At 44.2% G+C, this 19,838-nt stretch overlaps 1 protein-coding gene across 4 annotated transcripts in view; it reads left to right on the plus strand.

The window, feature by feature from the left end:
* Positions 1-14,495, plus strand: part of ppp1r13bb (protein phosphatase 1, regulatory subunit 13Bb) — an 83,648-nt gene extending 69,153 nt beyond the window's left edge. For all 4 annotated transcript variants that reach the window (XM_031837345.1, XM_020496691.2, XM_020496692.2 and 1 more), the window contains 7 exons: positions 31-466; positions 1,105-1,871; positions 2,070-2,207; positions 2,657-2,790; positions 4,371-4,537; positions 11,472-11,671; positions 11,883-14,495. In XM_031837345.1, coding sequence (XP_031693205.1) covers positions 31-466; positions 1,105-1,871; positions 2,070-2,207; positions 2,657-2,790; positions 4,371-4,537; positions 11,472-11,671; positions 11,883-11,924 — 1,884 coding nt within the window. In that variant the 3' untranslated portion in view covers positions 11,925-14,495. The remainder of the gene's footprint in view (positions 1-30; positions 467-1,104; positions 1,872-2,069; positions 2,208-2,656; positions 2,791-4,370; positions 4,538-11,471; positions 11,672-11,882) is intronic.
* Positions 14,496-19,838: the final 5,343 nt, after the last annotated feature.

Below are 19,838 nucleotides of genomic sequence, written 5' to 3' on the forward strand. Positions count from 1 at the left end.
GATATTGAATAATTGTTTGCCTCGACCAAGGTGCTGGACTCCAACAAGATGACTATCTCCTCCCCGGTGGCCCCTTCCAAGCCCCAGCCCCCTCCCTACGGCTCCCATCTAACTTCTGCCGGCTCCACCAGTTCTCTGGACCGCCGGCCAGGCCAGCTCCCCGGCCCTGTCTGGCCCCGTGTTCCCCCCTCCACCGGCTCCTCCTCCCAGCAGATCCAGCAGCGCATATCAGTGCCCCCCAGCCCGACCTTCCAGCCCAACTCACCTCTCTTCCCACCGGGTCTTCCCGGGGATCGGCCTGACCCTGTCCTGGCCATTGCGGTGCGCCCCTTCGTCCCAGACAGAGGCTCCCGGCCCCAGTCGCCACGCAAGGGCCCGGCCACCATGAACTCCAGCTCCATCTACCACATGTACCTCCAGCAGGCGGCGCCCAAGAGCTACCCGCTCAAGCCTGCGCTCAAAGCAGGTACGAGCAGGGGCCGCGTGGGAGTGAATGAGTGTTTCAAATCCAATTATCTTTCGTTAGACCAGTGTGCACTTATTCACTTCCCTTCACTGATTTGGTATACAAATGATGGCGGAAACTCACTAGCCTATGCCTCCACCAATCCAATGCTATTAGATTTGTGGGAAATAGGGAACGAGTGCACACTTCAGGAGAAACAAGGTATTATTGGGACGCACCCTTTGATGTTGTACCTGTACTATGCATCTTTTCTTCCTAGAGGAACTGATTTGTCAAGGTTGGTTAAGTGAAAGCAATATGGTGAACACCATCCTTTAACTTACCCAATCACTTACAGATCATTGACAGGAAAGAAAGGTGTGTTTTGGAATTAGTGCTGGGTGCAGGGGCTTAACTCAAAATCAAAGGAGACTGAAGTCTGTTTAAATATTTTGCTATTGACTGAGACTTGCATGATAAAGAGCAGTGCTGTGAATATTCTTGCTTTTGATTATTAATGCATTAACTGTTGAGGTTTGAGTATCCGGTAATTCCTTATCGTTAATTTATGAAAGCGAGTCGGCGAGCAAGTACGTTATTTGTATTTTCCAGGGAAGTACATCATTGTTTGTTTTTCCCTCGTGTGTGTGTGTGTCCAGTGTATGGGAAGCCCGTTCTCCCCTCCGGCTCCACGCCGCCCTCCCCCCTGCCCTTTATGCTGACAGGGGGGCCCTTCCCCGGGCTCCAGGGGCCGGCCGGTGAGGACACTGGGGACAGAGAGGGCCCTGACATAGACGGGGCCCCGGATACCCCCCCGCCCAATGTGGAGAATATCCCGCGACCCCTCAGCCCCACCAAGCTCACCCCCATGGCCCACTCACCCCTTCGCTACCAAAGCGACGCCGACCTGGAAATGCTTCGCAAGAAGCTGGCGAACGCCCCGCGGCCCCTCAAGAAGCGAAGCTCCATCACTGAGCCAGAGGGCCCAGCCGGGCCCAACATCCAGAAGCTGCTCTACCAGCGCTTCAATACCCTGGCTGGTGGCATGGAGGGTGGTGTTGCTGGAGCAGGGGGAGTCAGGGCGGGCGGCACGCCATTTTACCAGCCCGCCAACCCACCCGACTACCCCGGTGACTCGTTGGCAGACGCCGACAACGGGAACCCGCCATGTGAGGACTCACTCCCTCCCCCACCACCAGCCGTGGCAGAGGGGTCGTCCTCAGAGCCCCTGCCGCCGCCTGACGCCAATGACAACAAGCTGCTGCCCCCACCACCGGCCCCCGAGGTGATCAGCCCCCCTGCCCCGGAGGCCTCGGAGGATACCAACAACAATAACCTAGGGGGAGTCTCGGTGGCCACCCTGCCTAGCCCTGTGCCTGAGGTCAGCTCTCCAGAGGAGGTTGCCACCACCCCCTCACAGCAAGTGGTGAGGCTTTCACAAAACACACACGCAGCGACAGTATGCATGTTCATGTATCAGCGGTGAGTTGGACTCTTGGTTTATTGGTTAAGATGTTGGTTTCCGGAGCATGGTGTTCAGACCCACCTGTGACATGCATACATATGCATGTCTGTCTGTGTTTGCACATACTCTTTACTGTCTCTTCCCATCCTTCCCCTACAGGAGAAGCGAACTAACCTGAAGAAGCCCAACTCGGAGCGGACGGGTCACGGCCTGAGGGTGAAGTTCAACCCCCTGGCGCTGCTGCTGGATGCCTCACTGGAGGGCGAGTTTGACCTGGTGCAGAGGATTATCTACGAGGTCTGATTCTGTCGCTCGCATACACAATTAGTTTATTTGAGTAATTTAGCAGACGCTCTTATCCAGAGCAACTTACAGTAGTGAGTGTATACATTTTCATACTGGTCCCCCGTGGGGTCAAACCCACAACCCTGGCATTACGAGCGCCATGCTCTACCAACTGAGCCACACAGGACAAACAAACAAACACACAAAAATGATCTTTCTATTTGCATCTATTTGATCTGTGCTGACAGCATTAATAAAACGAGTCTTTTAGAGTTTGCTTCATGTTTTTCAGCTGTGTGTGTGTTTGTGGGGGCTAGTAAACCTGTCAATTTAATTGCGGTGTGTTTGTGGTTGATCTTGGCGTGTCACTCGACTTCTGAATCTTAGAAATGAAATAGAACTCAGTCCACTTCTGTGTAGGGATCAAATTTGGACCAGCTGACCCCTCTGTTCTTCCCCAGGTGAAGAACCCCAGCACGGCCAACGACGAGGGCATAACCCCGCTACACAACGCAGTGTGCGCCGGACACCACCACATTGTCAAGTTCCTGCTTGACTTCGGAGTAAACGTCAACGCTGCCGACAGCGACGGCTGGTGAGCAGTCACAAACCACCTGCACACAAGGGACCTTAAAGAGGTCGTTCATGCGTCACCGTTTTTCTTCTATACTGAAAGTGCAGTACTTGAAAACGTGACTGCTGACATGGACACTTTTTGAGGATTGTATTAACACAGTGCACAAATGTACATAATACTACAATAGAGTTTGAGTGAACTATCCCTTTAACTTCTCTAGGTTAGGGGGCAGCATTTGGAATTTTGGATGAAAAGCATGCCCAAATTAAACTGCCTTCTACTCAGGGCCAGAAAATAGGATTTGGATAAAAGAAAGTTTCCAAAACTGTTAAAATAATGTCTGTGAGTATAACAGAACTGATTTTGCAGGCGAAAACCCGAGAAAAATCCATTCAGGAAGTAGGATATATGTATATATATATATTTTTCCTATTCAATGCCATTATCCATTGACTTTGGACTCAAATTGCAGTTCCTATGCCTTCCACTAGATGTCAACAGTCTTTAGAAATGGTTTCAGGTTTGTATTCTGGAAAATGAGGGAGTAAGAGCAGTCTGAATGAGTGGACACTACCGTGTCACAGAGCTTTTTCATGCGCGCGACTGAGTGCCTTTCTTGTGTACCTTTAATATTGATGACGTTATTGTCCGGTTGAAATATTCTCAATTATTTAGGCTAAAAACAACCTGAGGATTGAATATAAACATCATTTGACATGTTTATATGAACTTTACGGATACAATTAGGATTTTCTGTCTGCCTGTTGTGACTGCGTTTGAGCCTATGGATTACTGAAGAAAACGCGCAAACAAAAAGGAGGTTTTCAGATATAAAGAGACTATCGAACAAAAGGAACATTTATTGAATAAATGAATGTCTTCTGAGTGCAAACATATGAAGATCATCAAAGGTAAGGGATTAATTTTATCTATATTTCTGACTTGTGTAACTTCTACTTGGCTGGTTACTGTTTGTAATGATTTGTCTGCTGGGCTATGTTCTCAAATAATTTTAAGGTATGCTTTCGCCGTAAAGCATTTTTTAAATCTGACACCGTGCTCGGATTCAAAAGAAGTTCATCTTTAAACCTATGTAAAATAGTTGTATCTTTTCAGAATTTTTATAGAGTATTTCTGTTTTTGAATTTGGTGCTCTGCAATCTCAGGTCAAGACAGAATTCCCTTATTTGCGTCTGTTTAGCTTCAGTCACGCCACTTTATTCATGACTCCAAAAACAAGGCTTCAGTTATGTTGAGATTTTGCTTTTTGTGACATACTTGCTTTCATAGTGTTGTATTTACATAAACAATTCATCCACTCGCCTGCACCAAGGAACCCCCTATTTACTACCAGAGCACAGCTCTTTTCATACATTGTCACTGCAGAATAGATAAACGCATGAATGTCCTCAATGAGACAGCATACAATGTCCTTCATTTTGTAGCATAAACAATATACATACAGACAAAAGCTCCAATTCTGAAGAAGCCTCAGTCACGGTTGTGTTTTTTATTGCCTATGATTAACTTCCCTAGAGGTGATTGGTCTCCATGGAACTATTGTAACCCCTCCATTTTGTGTGTCTCTCTCTCTACAGGACACCCCTGCACTGTGCAGCCTCCTGTAACAGCGTTCACCTGTGCAAGTTACTGGTGGAGTCAGGGGCGGCTATCTTCGCCAGCACCATCAGCGACGTGGAGACGGCGGCAGACAAGTGTGAAGAGATGGAGGAGGGCTACATCCAGTGCTCTCAGTTTCTGTACGGTGAGAATACTGGAGGTTCATTGTTGCAGGGAATTACATTGACCGGGTCTCCCACTGCATCCAAAATGGTACCCTATTCCCTATCTAGTGCACTACTTTTGAGCAGGGCCCATAGGGCGACTAGACAACTAGAATATATTTGTTGTGTATATATATTCTTAAAGGTAGACTCAGCAATATGATGTAGATGCAGAAAGTAAACAGCATAGTGGGGCAATTTCCACAACTAAGAGTGTTGAAGAGGAGGTTCAACTTCTCTTCTGTTTTGGTGCCCTGGCTACCATGCTCTCCAACAACGTGAAACAAAGAATGTCGCTGGATTGGATAGCTTCCTGACCAATTCTGCTATTTTGGGGGTTTTCGCGCTGATCGTAACTTTTTTTTGTAGCTGTTTCTGCCCTCGTTTCCTAGACCGAAAAGAACATTTAAACATCAGAATAGCCATCACTAACCTTGATTTGGATGAAGAGTTCTACTTCAATGAGTCGGTGGCGCAGGACATAATGCTTACCCCAAACCAGGCTCTAATTACCGAGACTCTGAGAAGAGACAGTGTAGGTGAGGCGGAAATGAGGGCACCCTGACAAAACTACACTGAACAAAAATATAAACACAGTATGTAAAGTGTTGGTCCCATGTTTCTTGAGCTGAAATTAAAGATCCCAGATATTTTCCATACACACAAAGCGCATTTCTCTCTAATTTTGGGCGCAAATTTGTTTACATCTCTGTTAGTGAGCTTTTCTCCTTTGCAAAGATAATCCATGGCATATAAAGAATCTGATTAAAGAGCACGATCATTACACAGGTGCATCTTGTGCTGGGGACAATAAAAGGCTACTCTAAAATGTGCAATTTTGTTACACAACACAATGCCACAGATGTCTCAAGTTGAGGGAGCGTGCAATTGTCATGCTGACTGCAGAAATGTCCACCAGAACTGTTGCCAGAGAATTTAATGTTAATTTCTCTACCATAAGCCACAACGTACATGTATGGTGTCTTGTGGGCTAGTAGATTGCAGATGTCAGTGTTGTGAACAGAGTGCCCCGTGGTGGCAGTGGGGCTATGGTATGGGCAGGCATAAGTTACGGACAATGTACAAAATTGCATTTTATCGATGGCAATTTGAATGCACAGAGATATCATGACGAGATCCTGAGGCCCATTTTCGTGGCATTCATCTGCCGCCATCACCTCATGTTTCACCATAATATTGCACTGCCCCATGTCGCAAGGATCTGTACACATTTCCTGGAAGCTAAAGATGTCCCAGTTCTTCCATATCTTGCATATTCACCAGAGATGTCACGCATTGAGCATGTTTGGAATGCTCTCGTTCAACATGTACGACAGCGTGTTCCAGTTCCCGACAATATCCAGCAACTTCGCACAGTCATAGAAAAGGTGTGGGACAACATTCCACAGGCCACAATCAACAGCCTGATCACCTCTATGCTGTAGATGCCCCTCCCTTTTTTAAATACAGTGGGGGGGGGGGGGGGGGGTGTATTTAGTCAGCCACCAATTCTGCACGTTCTCCCACTTGAAAAGATGAGAGAGGCCTGTAATTTTCATCATAGGTACACTTAAACTGTGACAGACAAAATGAGGGGAAAAATCTAGAATATCACATTGAAGGATTTTAAATGAATTATTTGCAAATTATGGTGGAAAACAAGTATTTGGTCAATAACAAAAGTTTATCTCAATACTTTGTTATATACCCTTTGTTGGCAATGACAGAGGTCAAACGTTTTCTGTAAGTCTTCACACACTGTTGCTGGGATTTTTGCTCACCGTTCTTGTGATCATTTTGACCCCACGGGGTGAGATCTTGCGTGGAGCCCCAGATCGAGGGAGATTATCAGTGATCTTGTATGTCTTCCATTTCCTAATAATTGCTCCCACAGTTGATTTCTTCAAACCAAGCTGCTTACCTATTGCAGATTCAGTCTTCCCAGCCTGGTGCAGGTCTACAATTTTGTTTCTGGTGTCCTTTGACCGCTCTTTGGTCTTGGCCATAGTGGAGTTTGGAGTGTGACTGTTTGAGGTTGTGGACAGGTGACTTTTATACTGATAACTTCAAACAGGTGCCATTAATACAGGTAACGAATGGAGGACAGAGGAGCCTCTTAAAGAAGTTGTTACAGGTCTGTGAGAGCCAGAAATCTTGCTTGTTTGTAGGTGACCAAATACTTATTTTCCACCTAAATTTGCAAATAAATTCATTAAAAATCCTACAGTGATTTTTCTGGATTTCTTTTTCTCATTTTGTCTGTCATAGTTGAAGTGTACCTATGATGAAAATTAAAGCTCTCATCTTTTCAAGTGGGAAAACTTGCACAATTGGTGGGTGACTAAATACTTTTTTGCCCCACTGTATATATTTTTTTATCTGTGACCAATAGATGCGTATCTGTATTCCCAGTAATGCGAAATCATACATTAGAGCCTAATGCATTTATTTCAATTGACTGATTTCCTTTTATATATTATAAATATTTGAAATGGTTGCATATTGTGTTTTTTTTGTTCAGTATACGTCGGCAAGTGAATAAACCACCTCTACCCTCCATTCTATTGGTGAACGTATAATCACAAGAACAAACTGGACAAGATCCTTTCCAGACTATCCAATCAATAATACCTGAAGAGCTGTAATATCCTACGTTTCTTGGAGTTGTGTCTGAACAAGGACACGCCCCCAGGTGGTGAAGGTAGGAAACATCTCGACTTCGTTGACCCATTACACTGGGACCCCACAAGGGTGCGTGCTCAGCCCCCTCCTGTACTCCATGTTCACCCACGACTGCGTGACCATGCACGCTTCCAACTCAATCATCAAGTTTGCAGACGACAACAGTAGTGGGCTTGATTACCAACAACGATGAGACAGCCTACAGGAAGGAGGCGAGGGCACTCGAGTGTGGTGTCAGGAAAACAACTGCTCACTCAACATCAGCAAAACAAAGGAGATGATCGTGGACTTCAGGATACAGCAGAAGGGACAGCAGTGGAGAATGTACACATCGCAGACAAACTGAAATTGTCCACCCACACAGACAGTGTGGTGAAGAAGGCACAACAGCGCCTCTTCAACCTCAGGAGGCTGAAGAAATTTGGCTTGTCACCCAAAACCCTGACAAATTTTTATAGATGTACAATCGAGAGCATCCTGTTGGGCTGTATGACAGCCTGGTACGGCAACTGCACCGTCCTCAACCGCAAGGCTCTCCAGAGGGTGGTGCGGTCTGCACAACGCATCACCAGGGGAAAACTACCTGCCCTCCATGACACCTATAGCACCCGATGTCACAGGAAGGCCAAAAAGATAATTAAGGACGTCAACCACCCAAGCCCCTGCCTGTTCACAACGCAACCATCCAGAAGGCAAAGTCGGTACAGGTGCATTAAAGCTGGGACCGAGAGACTGAAAAACAGCTTCTATATCAAGGCCATCAGACTGCTAAACAGCAATCACCAACTCAGAGGCTGCTGCCTAAATTGAGACCAAATCACTGGCCACTTTAATAAATGGATCACTAGTCACTTCAAACAATTCCACTCTAATGTTTACATATCTTACGTTACTCATATCACATGTATATTCTGTATTTTATACGATCTATTGCACCTTGCCTATGCCGCTTGGCCATCGCTCATCCATATACTTATATGTACATATTCTCATTCACCTCCTTTAGATTTGTGTGTATTAGGTAGTTGGGGAATTGTTAGATATTACTGCGATGTCGGAACTAGAAGCACAAGAATTTCTCGACATTCGCAGTAACATCTGCTAACCCTGTGTATGTGAGAAATAAAATAAAATTTGATTTGATAATATACATTTAGCTGTTTTTTCTATGTATCGGCAGAACAGAACGGCAGCTTTGGGTAAACTCGAGGGGGGGGAGGTGTGTCTTAACAGTTGGTGCGTGATCTCTAAAATAATGAAAGTTTCAAGGTTCTGCTCGCCTGAGTTAGAATACTTCATCATAAACTATAGACTGTACTATTTACCAAGAGTTTTAATCTACGTTTTCCATAGCGGTCTATTTACCACCACAAATCAATGCTGACATGAAAACGACACTCAGCGAGCTGTATAGGGCCATAAGCAAACAAGAAAATGCTCATTCAGAGGCGCTGCTCCTAATGGCCGGTGATTTTAACTGAAATTCATCTCACCTAATTTCTACCAGCATGTCACCTGTGCAACTAGAGGCTAAAACACTCTTGATCGCCTTTACTCCACACACAGAAACGCATACAAAGCTCTCTCTCGCCCACCATTTGGCAAATCTGACTATAACGCTATTCTCTTGATTTCCTGCTTACAAGCAAAGACCAGGGAGGTCTGCCAATGCCTTGCAAAGAATGGCACCTGTTGGTAGATGTGTGATTTTTTTTTTTAAAGCAGACATTGAATATCCCTTTGAGCATGGTGAAGTTATTAATGGCACTTTGGATGGTGTATCAATACACCAAGTCACTGGCTGGTTATAATAAACCATGTTTTTGGTTTATTCATCAAACTAGCTTACAAAGCAGTTATAGCTAAGTAGCCAGCTAACTTTGTAGCCATGGATTGTGCAACTTCTGTTGTTTAGCATAGTAGCTAGCTGGTTGATGTTTTCTTTTTGTAACCAGAGCAGATGAAAGCAACATTCACCTCCACAAATGTTGTTTACATTGATTACCATACTGAATGAAACAGTTAAGGGCAGCCTTAACTTTTTCACTTAATTTAATGGGGAAATTCACCTTAAGAAGTTTTGCGCAACTTACTTAAAGTTAAAGAAACTATAGGGGAAAATATAAGAGAAAAATTAAGGTATTTTATGCAACCGGGCCCAGGACCCTGAACAGCTTCAACCCCCAAGCTATAAGACTGCTAAATAGTTAGTCCGGCCGCTATTTGGATAACTATTTAACGATCTGTATTACCCCTTTTCGCACTACTTTTTTTTACTCATCACATACGCTGCTGCTACTGGCCTCACAACCGCAGACCACGTGTCACCACACCAGCCCAAGTCCCCCACATCCGACTTCTTCACCTGCGGGATCGTCTGAGGGGGGCTACTGAGGAGTATTTCTGGCTGTAATAAAGCCCCTTTATGTGGAAAAACTCATTCTGATTGGCTGGGCCTGGATCCCCAGTAGGTGGGCCTGGCTCCCAAGTGGGTGGGCCTCAGTGGCGATCCGTGCCGTTTCAGATGAGGAAGGACAATTTTGAGCATGGCCTTATGTCTATTACATCATATTGGATGACTGTCATTCATATTCCATTCACCCAGTTAAATGTAACAACGATAGGTTTAGGCTACTACATGATACTCCATTTTTTTCCAAACCCATCAGGAGGTTACTACAACCTAGCCTATGAATGAAAGTTTACAACGTAGTTGCAGAGGTCGAGAGACAAATTTGATGTGACAGACTGTGCCACATGGAGAGACAGTGACATTCAATACTGTCTTGCACACTCTTGCCTACATCTAGCTGATATTGGGTGTAATCATTAGTCTAACAGTTGCAAACTAGAGTTTCTATTGGACAAATTCAGGTATGTTTATCCCCGTTTTGTTCCGTTTGCTTCTGTATCAGAAACGTTTTAATAGAATCTCCAGAATGAATACACCCCTGATCACGCATAAACACAGTTCAGTTTCATAGCAGCCACATTGTATTCCTTCTCGCATCTACGTTATGCGCCCTCCTCCTTTCACCTCTTCCCTTCACTAGTAGATTTCAAAGCACAAAACATCAGCTGTATGTGGGGGAAAAAAACCTTTCCAAGCCAAACCGCTATACACCGCCTACATCGTTGTCACCATATTAGCTAAAGTAACGTCAGTCAGCATAGCTAATAGAACTAATGCCTTAGGAAACCCGCTAAGTTATGCAGTAACGTTAGTATACAGTCAGTAAGCAGTTACACCGGCGGGCAACGTGGCAATAAATTTGTAAAACCAAAAGCTTACCTTAACTTGAAAGGGTTCCAGTGTTGGATAGTCATAGCCAGCTAGCTAACATTGCTCAAACAGATGCTGTGCGTTTCAGTAGGCTAAACTAGCAGGCCGTATTTGCTAGCTAACTGAAAGTGAGAAAATATCATCTCTTTCTCTCTTGCTTCTCCTTTTACGAAGAAATGAAATTGTTCAAAACTGTTAAACTGTCTTTCTCTGAGTAAACTACTCACCACATTTTATGCACTACAGTGCTAGCTAGCGGTAGCTTATGCTTTCAGTACTAGATTAATTTTCTGATCCTTTGATTGGGTGGACTACATGTCAGTTCATGCTGCAAGAGCTCTGATAGGTTGGAGGATGTCCTCTGCAAGTTGTCATAATTGCTGTGTAAGACTATGGAAGTGGGTGAGAACAATGAGCGTCCTACGTTTTGTATTGAAGTCAATGTACTCTGAGGAGGATGGAATGTAGCTGTCCTCCAGAGTGCTGTTAAGGCTCCTGTAGACCTTTTGCAAAATATTGTGTTATAATGAATTATTTGGTGATGTGATTATATTTTGTATAGTTACCAATAGCCACCAATGCGTCTATTAAAAAATGCAAATAAAAGTTCCCTTGACACAGTTTTTTTCTCCTCTTGACTGTTAATTTTTGGCAGATTTGTTGGTGTATTCTCCCAAAGCTAATAGCTGAGGTCTAGCAGTTTCTTCTGCCAATAAAAACAGATTGCAATTTTTTCAAGTCATTACGGAATTATTTTATGTAACAAATCAAACATTAAACCTTGTAAACAATTCAGGTTAATTCATGGTAACATCGTGAACAATTAATTTAGACCTGCCGTTTATTTGAAGCAGTTAATTAGATGACCGTTGCCTGGTTATTAAGAGACAGGCAGTGTTTAAATGAAGTTTTACGGTAAGGATAACTATAGTACCTGTGTGTTCTACCAGGTGTCCAGGAAAAGCTGGGCGTGATGAACAAGGGGGCGGTGTATGCGCTGTGGGAGTACGAGGCCCAGAGCCCAGATGAGCTTTCTTTCGGCGAGGGCGACGCCATTACCATCCTGCGGCGGCAAGACGACAGTGAGACCGAGTGGTGGTGGGGCCGCCTGGACCACAGGGAGGGTTATGTACCCCGCAACCTGCTGGGGGTGAGGCCTGTCAAACGCACACATTCTCACACACACACACACCTGTTGGGATGATGCCTGCTCACTGCTTACCCCTGGGCCCATGCGTTGTTCCCAGTTTTCAACTCCATTGTGACTGTGTTTGGAAATACTGGCCCTCTCTGATGTATAACCAATCTCTGTCTCTCTACCGCTCTCGCGCTCTCTCTCTAACCTTTTCTCTTCCATGCAGCTCTACCCCAGGATAAAACCTCGTCAGCGCTCCCTGGCTTAGCCCCTCTGCCTCTTCCTTGGGTGAAAAACTGGACTACAGGCAGGCGTGGCCGAAGACTGGCGGAGTGGGGAGGCCTGGTGCTCCCCTACTGCCACAGTTTCCCCCTCCTCCCTGTAACCCTGGCTATGGGACACCGGACAGTGTTCAACACTGACACACACACACACAGACCCCAGAAAAGACAGGATCCCTCTACTACCCCTTTTCGATCGACCAAACTCCACTCTGCTCTCTCACTATCTCCTTTCAGCTTTATTTAAATCTGTGTGTGTGTGTGTGAGAGAGAGAAAAGCTGGCGCACAAGGCTCAGTGGAGAATCAAGCACTAACCAGTAGTGTTTTTTTTGGACACCGCTCAGTTATACAGCGGACAGGACATTCACCCCTAGTGCTTACCTCTGACGGTTGATGATGTGTGTGTGTTTGGAGAGGGTAATGTGTGAGTGTGTTTTGTGGTTTCTGTGTGTGTGTGAATAGTTTAGAGGGCCTTGTGTGTTTGGAAAGTGTGTGGGTTTAAGGACTAGAGAGAGGGTGCTTGTATGTGTACAATAAGTGTGTGTGACATGTGGATGGTGTATGTGTACCAGTGTTAATTTAGTCAATAACTATGACAAAATAGTCAAGCTATTTTTCCTGATGAAAACTAATGATGATAGCGAGATGCCATGAAAAAAACAATAACTAACCATTTAGTTGACGAAAACGTGACTAATGAACGTGTGACTAATGAACATTCAATTTGACATGAAGCTCCCTTTAGTCTGTTTTGTCCAATCATAAGCATGCATGCCTTTGCAGAATATTGAATGCAATCCTCTCATTGGCTAAATTAACGTCTTTCAGTTGCAGAGTCTGATTGAGCTGATCTGCCCGGCTCTCCCTCATAGCTCCCGGCGGTCACTTCTGTATCTTTTGAACTGATGCTCAGGACACTTCAATTGTAACTAACCTAAACTAGAAACAATGTTGGCTATTTTTGCTTTGATCAGATCAGAAACGATTTTCCCATGTGTGCTACTATTCATCTGTGTTACTGTTCTCACGGCCCACTAATACGAGTGCAGTTTTTTAAATTGAAAATATGAATGCCATTTGCTTAATATTAGGAGTACAGTAATATTTCGGGCATTGTTGGAAATCTCAGATTCTCCCCCTTCAAGGGAGTCAATGTTATTTATCCCCATCCCAATTTATGATGGGAGAAAGAGCTGAATGCCTAAATTGTTTCATCTGTAGCCAAGGCTTTATAGCCTGTATGGTAAATCATGGCTGGATTTGGTTACAATCTGCCAGCTATATGAGGTGTCCAACTAGGCCTACTATCTGAATGTGCACATGACTGAAAGGTTATGAATGATGAGGAGTTTAACAGGTCAAGAATTTGTGTTTGCTGTGAAGAGGGGTGACAGTTTGAGGTCTGTACAAGGGTGTGCCAGATATTCTGAATGTTATGTACAATCATAACAGGGATTTTGAATTTCCCTCTATCGATATGAACAAAGAGTACCTATATCAATTCTGTAGGTCGCTTGCTAAGTAGCTTCCAAATAAGCCGGAATTTTAACTGTCCTAACTTACTTTTCCATCATAGCTTCTTTCCCTTCTCAAATGATAGGGATTATTTAGGGATTTGACACTGCCCTTCCGCATTACAAAACAAAAAGGCCTTATTTTTTTTAACTTATGGAAAATAACCTATTTCTCAACATATGTTCCTGGATTTTAGTCCCAGGTAAAGCACTCTTCGTTAGTGAAGTGTATTGGATTATTGAAATTTCCCAAACAAGAGAGAACATTTTTTTAATCTTCTCACGGAATGAAGCACTCATCCCCTAATTTTCTTGCGCCGTCAGGGCCATGCTATCATAACATACCCTTTTTAACGATTTACAATTTGTCACGTTAAGTGCCCTGCTTTAGTCATAGAAGTTATCAGCAAAAACACACTTTTTTTTTTACAAAAACTTTTTAAGCTTCACTCAACTTGTCAGCTCCTCCAAAGAGATGTGTCCAACCGTTGCCAATATAGATTGAGATTTGAGATAGAAAGTGGCATATGTGATGAACAGGGATGCAGTGTCCTATGCGTTTTCTTTCGTGCAGTGAAGGAACCCTCCTTCGGGCAAACGTGTGTATGTGTGTGAGAGATACGTCAGGCCTCACTCACCATAGAGCCATGATCAGGGGGGTTCTCACCACTTCACTTCAGGCGCGTGTGAAAGTGTTATAATTGAGCACTTGATCAAACCCACGCTCTTACAAATCCGATGGGTGTGGACATTCAAGCAGAATGACATTTACATAACACTAAGGTATTCTTTTGTTGTATTACCCCTACTTTCCCTGCCTGACCTTGTTTCCAGTTCTGTGAGATGAGATTTGTACCTTGCCCGGCAAGGCCGAAAAAGAGCTTTACCCTAATAATCTCTGTAAATACTGAGATGAGTATGTTTGACTGTCTGCTGTATGAAGACTCATTGACTCGTGGGGGTTCTGTAAGCATTAAGGATGCAGTACTTACACATCCTGTTCTGTAAATGTGCACAATAAAAACAATTCCCCGCATGACAAATGGTATAGTCAGTTTCCTTTTTTTGTGGTCCCATGGTTTGCTTGCAATACCACTTTTGCAAGGGCTGAACTCAATCCACTGCATCCGCCTATGTCGCCCTTCCCATCTGCGGTGGAAAGTGGCAGAGTTACAGCACTGCTTTCCAGATAATATAAAAACATAATGTAAAGTATTAGTCCCATGTGCTGAAATAAAATATTCCATACATTTTCCATATGCACAAAAAGCTTATTTCCCTCACATTGTGCACAGATTTGTTGAACATTTCTCCTTCGCCAAGATAATCCATCCACCTGAACGGTGTAGCATATCAAGAATCTGATTAAACAGCACGATCATTACACAGGCGCACCTTGTGCTGGGGACAATAAAAGGTCACTCTACAATGTGAAGTTTTGTCACACAACAAAATATCAGATGTCTCAAGTTGAGGGAGCGTGCAATTGACATGCTGAATGCAGGAATGTCCACCAGAGCTGTTGGCAGAGAATTTAATGGTAATTTCTCCACCATAAGCTGCCTCCTATGTCATTTTAGAGAATTTGACAATCCGTCCGAACGGCCTCACAACCGCAGACCACGTGCATGGCGTTGTGTGGGTTAGCGGTTTGCTGATGTCAACATTGTGAACAGAGTGCCCCGTGGTGGTGGTAGGGTTATGGTATGGGCAGGCATACAGTAAGGACAACGAACACAATAGCAATTTATCGATGGCAATTTGAATGCACAGAGAGACCGTGACGAGATCCTGAGGCCCATTGTCATGCCATTCATCTGCTTTCATCACCCCATGTTTCAGCATACTAATGCACTGCCCCATGTTGCAAGGATCTGTACACAATTCCTGGGAGCTAAAGATGTCAGTTCTTCCATGGCTGGCATAGTCACTAGACATGTCACCCATTGAGCACGGCCGGAGAGGTTCACAAAAAACAAGTTTAATGAAAACTCTGACAAGGGCGTTCCCTTTCAGTCCTTATATACTGCTACACAAACAAGTCATAAAAGCATGATTTACATTATTCGTTATTAATGTTGGTTCATGCATGTGACTGAATTGATACCTTACGAGGTTTCTTATCTCAAAGCTGGGACCTTGAAACTGAGATACTCCTTTTGGTTCACAGAGCAATGTTCTGGGCGTACTGCCAATTTGTTTGAGGTGGTCACAGTCACCTGCACGAACCAAGATTGAGAGGAGATGCTGTGTACAATTCAAGGTTCTCTCTTCAGACAATGAAATGTTCCCTCAAACTCTCAAGGCTTTCTGTGCTTGTGAGGAGTGTTTGGCTGTGCCAATAACTTACCTTTTTAGAACCCAATCCCTTGTCACTTAGCAAAGATTTTCCAAACCCATAATCGGTTCTACCCCAGCTACCATAAAGAATAACTGGACCGATTGTAAACAGCATTGGTAGTAATTGCATCGCTTTAGATTATGTCCCTGTTACTCTACTGAACATTTTTCGTTGTAAATTTAGCCCATTTGATGACCGCACAGAGGCCAAATTATCCCTATGCGTTCTCCCAACTCTGTCCACTTTCAGGAGTGTTTTGATGTTGCTCACTAGTCAGTAAAGAAAATGTCTGCACAGCCACGCTTACCCCGGAATGAGCGGGCACAGAAGGCTCAGGCAACACTGAACAGTCCCTCACCCAATGGCCAAAAGCGCCACATTGACGACAATGTTCGGTATCTTTTTGCTGGTGCAAGTTTTTGCTGTTAGATTTACCTCTCTGCTTGCTTTTATTTTCCTTACTCCTGAAACTATTACCGGTGCTTGAGGTATGGATAACCGCGACTACACGCACCGCATGGTTAGTGGAATTCGATTCCACTCTCAATGCGACTTGAACTACCTCTGTGTCACACCCTGATCAGTTTCACCTGTCCTCGTTATTGTCTCGGCCCCCTCCAGGTGTCGCTTGTTATCCCTGGTGTATAGATCCCTGTATTTCCTGTCTCTCTCTGCCAGTTCGTCTTGTATGTTCCAAGTCAACCAGCGTGTTTTTCCTGTGCGCCTGCCTTTTCTATTCTCTTTTACTAGTCCTCCTGGTTTTGACCCTTGCCTGTTTTCTGGACTCTGTACCCGCCTGCCTGACCATTCTGCCTGCCCTGACCTCGAGCCTGCCTGCCACACTGTACCGCCTGGACTCTGAACTGGTTTGGACCTTTTGCCTGTCCATGACCATTCTCTTGCCTACCCCTTTTGGATGTAATAAATATCAAAGACTCAAACCATCTGCCTGCATCTGGGTCTTGCCTTGTGCCCTTATACTCTTTCCCTGTGGAGTGTTGGTCCACCACCCCTGCAATAGCCATTTTGACGGTGGGTTTCAACCCTGCCCCCCAAGCGGAGGTAATAATTTCCCTATCTTCATTAAAATGATCTGCTAGTGCCAGATTAGTGCACGATACATCTTCCATCCTATCACGTACTCTGTTTTTCTGTTGATAGAAGGCTGACATCAAAACGCTGGTGTGTATTGAGCTTTTGATTTTTTTTTTTTGTGTCAACTCACACTAGCATCTGTGGTGGAATTATTGTAATCAAAAGTAGAGACTTTTTTACATTTCTTCAAAACAATCAAACTTTATTATTTAATAACTGCAGTAATGGAGCTGGTTGGTAATCACCCCTGGAGGTGATCACCGAGAACCCAATGAGCAGATTTGAGCCACAGCATTTTATAGCATCCATTTTATAGCATCCATCCTCCTGGATGTATATGACCAACGACAGATGTATGGAATGAGTCACAAGGTTAAGATTTGTATGAAAGATTCTTATAATTCACAGCAGACAGTATCTCATTGCGTAGAGACCAGGGTCAGGCCCTGGAGTCCTCTCTCCCTCGTACCATATAAAACAAACATTAACTCATGCTCTGGAATGCGGTATCCCCAAAGACATCGTAAATCTCCTGCCAGTGTTATCTCCCAGGGGAACACTTTCAGTTCATACGAACACAATAGAGTTATAAGAACCCTCTAATCTAAAACAACCATTTGATGCAATAAAAGTATAACAATCTTGCTCTTACACATCTCTGAATTCTTTATTAGATTGAAATTTTCCATCAGCAGGGAAGTGCTGACCAATCTTATCCAATTTGCAAATGTTTTCCTATATTCGAGCCAAATTGGTGTAATGCTCATGCGCCTCTTTCAGCTCCTCTATTGCTTTGTTAAACTGTTCTTCCTCTAGCCCTCCTTTACAGGGTGGATCAGGGCCGCCAGTCGCCATTTCAATAGTTATTATTCCGACGCTGTCCATGGTCTTTAGATTTCCTCACCTATGGTTCTAATACATGCCAATTTGAACTTTTTTTTAGGTAGTGATACCCACTTCCCGGAGAAAGGTTACTTAATAATTTGGTCACGGGACCTGACACCTTGTATTAGAAACAATACTGAAGCGTCTGCCAATTTACTACTGGAGAATATTGGTGACCTAATGTCTTATACCAGTGTTATGCCTCAAATTCCACTGTTGTTGACAACACATGTTACCAAAATTATTCACAGTTGTCTTCCTATTTCCACGTAATCTGTCACGGTTCCCCGCCCCAATAGGAAATAAACCAACGTCTCTCCTTATTGCTACTGCTAATACACACATCACTTCCAAACAATGTTCTTGTAAGAACCACCGCTGGAGATGAGATGCAGGTATGGGGAGTCAACATTTAATATAGCACAGACATTAAACAGGACAGGAACAGCGTCAGCACCCGGTAACATAACGACATACGAACATTAATCCTGAAGCAGGGAACAAAGTTTGGGAACAGACAGATATAGGGGAGGTAATGACACAGGTGATTGAGTCCAGGTGAGTCCCAATAATTGCTGATGAGCATGACGGGGGAAGGCAGGTGTGCGTAATGCTGGGAAGCCTGGCGACTTCGAGCGCCAGGGAGGGCGAGCAGGAGCAGGCTTGACAGTTCTAATATCCTTTCGCTTTTCCAACCATGGATGAGGCTCTACTCCAGAACTTCTATCGCCATCCATTTTCCCCACTCACTGACAAGGTTTAATCTGAAAGCACAGATATTCTCGGATATCTTCTATTCTCCACCGTATGCATTTAATTCCTTTGTCCTTCTACATGGACTACTTCTCTACAACCTACCCTACTAGAACACAAACATTACAATTTATCCATTAACACACACACACTCTATGACCTCATGGCCCCCTAGGACTTAACCTCCACAGGGACCAGTCTGCTCAGGCTTACTTTCCAGGACTCACCCAATACCATAAATCTACAACTGGTCATAATACAATGGGAGTACTGAATAAGCTCAGGCTAGGTCCGTATCCTACAATTTGTATTCAGTCTACGACTCTCTCGTGTTTTTGGTGCCAGCTTCTGTTTCACTGATTCGGACTCTCCAGTTCGACTGTAAATTGTGGTGAATCCTGCCGACAATGCAACTGTTAGGTTCTGGACACACAGAGTAAAAACTCATCTCGCTTCATCTGTTGACCTCAGGCTGAATTCCTCGCTCCTCCCTAAATCCACGGCTGTCCAAACTTATCAGTGACTGAAACCAGATTGGTTTCCTCTGCCTCTCTCCTTAGAATGCTTGATATCCAACAATAACATGTTTGACAGAATGTAAACTTGCATTTCCATGAGCCACATTCCTCCTTCATTGACCCCAGCCTATACCTAACTTATACATGTAAAGTAATCAATAAGACATGGTAACATGAATAAGTATATTTTCAGCTAGAATCCATTGGGGGAAAGCCCCTAGGAATAGAACCTGCAGTGTTGAATGTGCAAGACCAGTAAGCACCAAAGCTGTTTTTTGAGATTCACAGTCACTTCCTCCAAGAACCTTGCCCAAACGTGGTTATCAATTACGCAGTTCTACAAAACTTAAAACACATTTCTCTACATTATGTTCCAGGTTGCAAAGTCTACCTGACACAATATCTGTTTAAGTCATGGGTTCAAGTCCCATCCCTGTCAAGACTTTTCAATGTGTCTTCATGGAGGAGATCCACCCTACCTTAACTTTTTTTAGGCTCCAATCGAAATAACTACCTTGTAATTTAGACCAAGACACAGCAAACTTTCAAGAACATTGGTTCTACTTAATCCATTTTATTGCAGTGTCAATCCAAAAGTATTTGGATATCTAACCAACATGGTGAAACTTTGTCGGGCACGTGTCTGTAAGCGTCTGGGAGACGTAGGCTGAAGGGCTGCTTGAGCTCGGGGATTCGGTGCTGCAGTGTGCTATGTTGAATAGGGGTCCTTCACACGGCCAACATGATGAGTTCCAGGGAGCAGGAGGTCACCAGGTTGTCTGATGGGTGAACCA

Source organism: Oncorhynchus kisutch, linkage group LG12 (assembly GCF_002021735.2).
Source record: "Oncorhynchus kisutch isolate 150728-3 linkage group LG12, Okis_V2, whole genome shotgun sequence".
In the NCBI taxonomy this organism is placed as follows: Eukaryota; Metazoa; Chordata; class Actinopteri; order Salmoniformes; family Salmonidae; genus Oncorhynchus; species Oncorhynchus kisutch.